The 6,771-nt window shown below is 39.1% G+C and overlaps 1 protein-coding gene across 1 annotated transcript in view; it reads left to right on the top strand.

Moving 5' to 3' along the window:
• Positions 1–6,771, top strand: part of fam102a (family with sequence similarity 102 member A) — a 41,172-nt gene that overhangs the window by 26,383 nt on the left and 8,018 nt on the right. Inside the window, exons 4-8 of the mRNA XM_015373547.1 lie at positions 1,129–1,158; positions 1,585–1,701; positions 4,474–4,520; positions 5,561–5,721; positions 5,838–5,930. Coding sequence (XP_015229033.1) covers positions 1,129–1,158; positions 1,585–1,701; positions 4,474–4,520; positions 5,561–5,721; positions 5,838–5,930 — 448 coding nt within the window. The remainder of the gene's footprint in view (positions 1–1,128; positions 1,159–1,584; positions 1,702–4,473; positions 4,521–5,560; positions 5,722–5,837; positions 5,931–6,771) is intronic.

Below are 6,771 nucleotides of genomic sequence, written 5' to 3'. Positions count from 1 at the left end.
TGAGATTAAAGTCAGGATTCTAAGATTAAAGTCAGAATTATGAGATTAAAGTCAGAATTATGAGATTAAAGTCAGAATTCTGAGATTAAAGTCAGAATTCTAAGATTAAAGTCAGAATTATGAGATTAAAGTCAGAATTATGAGATTAAAGTCAGAATTATGAGATTAAAGTCAGAATTCTGAGATCAAAGTCAGAATTTTAAGATTAAAGTCTGAATTCTGAGAAAAAAGTCAGAATTCTAAGATTAAAGTCTGAAATATGAGATTAAAGTCAGAATTCTGACTTTTTTCCCCACACTAAACTGAAATAAAATTTAAAAATCTGTTCCCTTTTTTTTTTTTTTTTGTTCGGTGGCCCTAATCCTCTGGCGTACCTTTCCTTATCAAACCTTCAAACCTTTAAAATGTTATTTTTTTTTAGTTTTCACTTTACATTTTCAAAAAGTTTTTACAATTGCATTTTTCTTTACTTCACCCTCTTTACTTTAGCGTTGATGGTTTCCCTTTTGCATTTAGTATTTGTTTGACTCTTGTGTTACTAAACTGTAATTAAGCTCTTACCAAACTGTTTATAACTGGTTGTGGAACTTTGTTATGCTTTTATTAAGCTGATGATGAGCTATTAATAAACTATGAATAACCGGTTACTAAACTGTTTATAAGCTGCTGATAATCTGTCATTATGACTTAAGTCAGAATAAATAGAAACTAAATGGTTAAAAAAGCTGTATTCAATTAAATCCAATTCAAAAACACTTTATCAATCCCAAAGGGAAATTAAATTTTAATATGAATTTTAAATTTATGGATTCAATTTTTTTAAACGTTTTAATATGGATTGATAGATACTCTTAAATGTATTAATTTAAAATATATAATTATGAAACACTTTTCAAATTGGATTTTTTTAAATCTATGATTTATTTATTAAGTTGGAAATTGTTTTATTTCCTTTTTTATCGACTCTTCTGGACTCTTTCTCTCTATCTGTGTTTCAATCAGGAAAGGAGAAATGATCCCCGGTTACATTTGATCCTCGTAAAACTGCTTAGAACCTGTTAAAGTTCTGTAATAGATCTGCTATGTGCTGCAGAAACTCCTCCTAATCCTTTCATTCTGTCTTTGCAGGAACTGAAGGGAGGAAAATCCTTCTCTAAGGTACCTACAGCTGTTTCTAAGCGGATCTTAATCTGTAACTGATATAATGAATTTAACGTTAAAGTGACCCACTCCCTGCTGGTCTAAAACGCTGGACTGTTGAACTCCTTTAGTGTCTTTTTGACGCTCTGTGCTCCTGGAGAATTTCTTCAAAGTCTGCAGAGTTTCTGACCTTAATAGCTTATGGTTCCCGTGTTTTGTAGATTTTAGATCATCTTTAGCAGCTTGTTGCTTATTGTTTGATTTAGAGCTGATAGTCAGAGAGGTGAATATGGAGGTTAAACAGGATGTAAAGTCTCTCTCTCATGTTCTCCATCTGCTATGAGAAAAGCAGCAAATTTTGGAGAAAACTTAACTAGCAGACAGAATGTTTCTGTATTTCGTTTTCACTTTCTGTTGTTTGTCTGTGTCTCCGTCTCCTTCCAGCTGGGTTTCGCTGATCTCAACATTTCTGAGTTCGCGGGTTCAGGCTCGACGTTCCGCTGCTGCATCCTGGAGGGTTACGACACTAAAAACACTCGGCAGGACAACTCCATTCTCAAGGCATTACACACACAGACAAATATGTTGCTATCTTCGTAGGTCCCCCAGCTCACCTAACCCCTCTTCACCTTAAAGAGCAACTTGAAGGTTTTTATTGACCTCAGTGACCTGGAGTTCAGTTCATGTCAGAAGGTTTCCTGATCCTGGCGCCGTCTCTTTGTTTTCTTTCCACTCCAATTTTTCTGTTAGATTTTAAAGTTTTTTGTTGTTTTCTTTGCTTTATGGAAATCTGACAGTTTATTTATTTATTTTTTTGAAATTTGTTAAATTTTTCCCACATTTCTATCTCGCATTGCTTCTCAATGTCCAAAATTAATATCATAGTTTATGGCGCAACACTAATAAACAACAACGCTTTTAATGTGGAAACTTTGCAATTTGAATGAAAACGAGTGGCGGAGTGGGGGAGCAACACTTCTGTTGTCATGGTAGCCGATAGCTTAGCGGCTAACACAGCTAATCCACGGCTAGCAACAGCTAACCACAAGCACTGTTACTACGCGATCCGTCCCGGAAGCATGATCTATCATTACCATTAGCTAACTTGCGCAACCAGATATGCATATACAAAAAATACCTAAATTACGTTTTTCCCTCCCTAACAATAGTAAACGTACTAAACTATAATGTTTTAAAGGTTAATAGGGCTTGGGCGTCATGACGTAATTACTTAGCTGTGCTAAGACGGGCTGTGGAACCTGCTAGTTTAGTAACTGCTAACCGCTAGTGCTAACAACCACTCACGCATGTAATGTACTTTTAACTAGCTGCTATGTGTTTCAAAGATGTAGTTAGTAACGTTAACTGCCAACCCTCCGGGTTTCTCACGTATTTGAGCCTTTTCCCGCTGCCGTTTTTATTATTTTCCCGTAAAAGATCCCAACTTTGAAGGAAAGAAACAATGTAGGCTATAAAATAAAACCGCGCATCTTTAACTTACCAGAATGAAAATGGAGGGAACACACTCTCAGTGACATCGGGATACTGTGGAAAGTTATGTTCGGTCGTCTTACAGCCGCGATCCAAGCTAGCCGACGACTCTTTATCTCTGACACTTGGTCTCCGTGGTTGCGCCTCCAGTTAGGAAAGCGGTGGAAAGTTAACCCATTTTCTATGTTTTTCCCATGTGTTGCGCTGTTACAGCCCACAATACAGCAACGGTTTCAGTGTTGCCAACTCCTCAGTAAGGAAAGTAGCTATTGGCTGTGCTAAAAGTCGCTAGAAGTCGCTAAATTACGTCATCACCTAATTTGCATAATCTGCCACAGTAGTGATGTGCATGTTATTGATGCTGTGGGAGAAATAATGTCGTTACAGAAGGACAAAAAGTGAGTAAAAACACTATTATATAGTGTTTTTACTCACTTTACTAAACAAGGTGATTAAGTGACTGACTGTGGCTGTGTGAATCAAATGCTGTTATTTATTTAAGATCAAATATTTCAAATTCAGTTATTTATTTTAGACCAAATAACCTTTTACATTTACATCCCGCTTGCTCCCGCCTTGAATGTAAGTCAGGGCGGAGCGGCACCGCGTGATCAATTTGCGCCGTCAATCCCGGCGCATGCGAGCTTCATTTGCAGCCTGGACGCTGAGGGTAAACATCCTGCAGCTGCTAACCTGACTCCGCCAGATGGATTTGCTAGCGAGTGAAATCTTGAAAGCTTGCGAGATCAGGATGGTCTCACGAGGCTACTGACTGCGGCGATGAGAGGGACTCCTGTGGGAGCGGGAGAACGGGGTTGGGATGGGGAAGGCGCCCCACGGCAGCAGCTGCCTCTGGAGGACAAGAGTGGGGATGATACATGCTTTCACGTAAGTCTCCAAAAGCCACCAGTGACACCGTAAAAAGTCGCCAGATTTGTCGCTAGTCGCTTTTTTGAAAAATAGTCGCTGGAGGGGTCTGAAAAGTCGCTAAATATAGCGACAAAGTCGCTAAGTTGGCAACACTGAACGGTTTACCATGGTACCAAGTTAAGGTGAAATTAATCAAATTAAAACACGGCTGAGAGGGAGTACAGTACGCGGTAGTCGTAGGCAGTAGTCTGAGCAGTTGTAAAGGAGGCCATCAACATGGCGGCGACGCAAAGTAATTACATCATGACGCCCAAGCCCTATAATGTATTTCCTAAGAAAATAAATTCCTTAAAATCCTTTCGGAACGGATCACGTAGAAACAAGCATGATCCGTAACAGGGATGAATAACCTGGTGCTTTAGCGCCATCAACTGGTAAGGAGTGCAACAGCTTTACCAGATGTTCAAGATTTATACTTTAAAATTGTGATTCATGCTCATAAATTTGTAATTTGAATCTTTATTTTTGTATCGTTCCAAAGTTGTGACCATTTAACTCGTATTCAAAACTTCTAAACTTGTATTGTGGAAAATTTCATAAGCAAATTTGAATTAACAGCAAAGAACATTTATAAATCTTACATTTATTTAATTTTTTATGATGGAAATTTTACCTACGGAAGAGAATTAGGGCTATTGGAAAAACATTTAAAAAGGTAACAGATTTTTTTTATTAAATTTGAGTTTAATAGAATTCTACGATTCTGAGATTAACATCAAAATTCTGACTTTTTCCCCAAATAAACTTAAATAAAATAAAAAATCTGTTAACTTTTTTTTTTTTTTCCAGTGGTCCTAATCCTCTTCCGTACTTACCCCATAGTTACAATTTTTAAATTTAATATAATTTCTGTCTCTGCTAAGTTCTTAACTTAAGACAGTAGGTTAATTTTTTTAATGTTTTATCGTCTAGGTTACCATTGGGATGACTCTTTTGTCTGGGGACCCCTGCTTTAAAACGTAAGTTAATGTTGCTTCTCTGAACCTAAAAGAGGTTTTGGTCCATTCACCCGTCTCTCCGTTCTTATCCTTGCCTCCCAGGATGCATCAGTGTTTCTCTTTTGGGGTGTCAGACTCATTCATAGCTCCATTAGCAGGAGTTTGGTGTCAATCTTTAACATTTTCAGAGATTGCTTCCCATCCAAGAAGCTTTTTCAATTCAAAATGTCAGGAATAGCGTTGAGTTGGTGGTTTTATGCAATAACTCAATAAAGCGTTGCTGTTGTTTTGAAAACATGCAGATTGAAACGGACGAAGGGGTCCACCCATTTGGAATGGGGGTCGTTTGGCTTCTTTTGTTGGCCTGAAATGCCCCATACCCGTCTACGTGTCTGAAAGAGGCGTCGTACCGCAGAGTCTTGTCCCGAGGAGGTCGCTCTTCTGTGTTAGGCCATGCGTCGTTCTTTGAAAAGTGGATTGTTGATCTCTTTAGGTTTCGGGTCTAAAAATATGAGAGAAAAAAACATCTAATTTGGAAAAAGTTCAAATTCCTGTGGAGGAAGTACCAGTAAACAGGGTGGTGTGAAGAAGTTGATTGATTGATTGACTTTATTGATCTCACAGTGGAGAAATGTACTCGTTCCATCAGCTCAAATAGTCAAATAGAATGTGGTAAAGGATAAAAAAGGTGCATGGGGTATATCCAGTCTATACAGTGCGTCCACATATGACAGCTTTATTTTTAACGCAGGATTATTATACAGGGTTATTGCACAGGGCGTTTACATGGATATTTATATAGATGGATATTTATATATATATAGTTATTGCACAGGGTATTAAATAGCAATTGCACATTATTCTTTGCACGGGTTTTTGCCATTGCAGTGTTGCATTGTAGAGTCTGGTTGCAGCAGGGATGAATGACCTGCAGTAGCGCTCCTTTTTACAAACAGGGTGTAAAAGTCTTTGACTAAATGAGCCGCTCAGCTCCTCTACAGTCTGGTGATAGGTAGATGAATGCACCTTGGTGTAAACATTTAATAAAACTTTGATTCCAGGCCCCCCAGTACGGCTAAATCTGTGCTGATTGGTGGCGAGGATCCCAACCTGCAGCTGGACTGTAAGGGGGAGAGCACCAACGCCACATTGCAGCCACTCGGGCGCATCGTAGAGGGAACTAGTGCCTTCAAACCCCGACAATCATCAGTACGTAGTTCAGGTAAGAACAGATTATTTGTATTTAAGTAGTAAATAATGTAAACAAGCTGTTAGACAAATAAAGGATGAATTAAAAGTATATAAAAGTGTTACGTTTCTATTTGTCTGTCTTTGCAGGGCTTTCTGATCATGGAGACAGCCTTCCGAGTCCAGATGAGGTCTTCCTGAGTCGGCATGTTCGGAGCGCCAGTCAGCACAGTAAAATATCAGGTCAGACAGCTGATTTCTGTTTCACTTGTTTTTCCGTCAGTATCTGAAGTTTTCACGTCTGCTTGAAGACTTAAGCCGGGCGTACACTCTACTATTTTTGCAATCGTTGCACGCAGCTACAGCTCCCACTGTACGACGAAACCACAGGGTTTAAAAGTTCGCAGCTCACGATGTTTGCTCTCTCACTGTGCGACCCGACGCTCTTATGCGATCTACCTGCTCACAACGTACGTCTAAAAACCACATGGGACTCAGCTCCGCGGTGAGATGGCGCAAGTTGGACTAGTCTCTCCAGAAATCAAACCAGTAGAAGAGGGAAAAGATGGAAGTGAGCTGTGCTGCAGCAGGGAAACCTCTAAAACCTGCAGGACAGCGGCCCTCAAGGACCTACTTTGGGGACCTTGTTAGAGAATGGATGCTTTTACATCCTATTACATCGTTCAACTGAGGAAAGCCCCACTGTTGCAAGCGCAGCTACTTGCAACTATATTTAGTGACTTTTCAGATCTCTTAAGCGACAAGCAACGAATAGGGCTGGGTAAAAAAATCAATATAATCGATTTTGAATCGATTCCTTTACATTTTTGTAAAATTGATGTCTAGGGAATGAGATTGATTAGTTTTATAGTGCGTGACGTTCACATTCAGATAAGCTGGAAAGATGCACTCAAGATTACTTCAAGCCAGACAGCTGCAAATATAGCCAATAGGTTGACTGAAGACATTAAAGGCATACAATGCAACATTTTCCAGTTAATTAATGTGTTTCATAACGTTTTGGATGATTAAATGAGTCATTTCAGGTTGAACAAAGGTTTTCTCTGCCGCCCTGGTGGTCTGT

This window comes from Cyprinodon variegatus, unplaced genomic scaffold (genome assembly GCF_000732505.1).
Source record: "Cyprinodon variegatus isolate N-32 unplaced genomic scaffold, C_variegatus-1.0 Scaffold88, whole genome shotgun sequence".
In the NCBI taxonomy this organism is placed as follows: Eukaryota; Metazoa; Chordata; class Actinopteri; order Cyprinodontiformes; family Cyprinodontidae; genus Cyprinodon; species Cyprinodon variegatus.
This window is presented reverse-complemented; position numbering and strand designations above follow the sequence as displayed.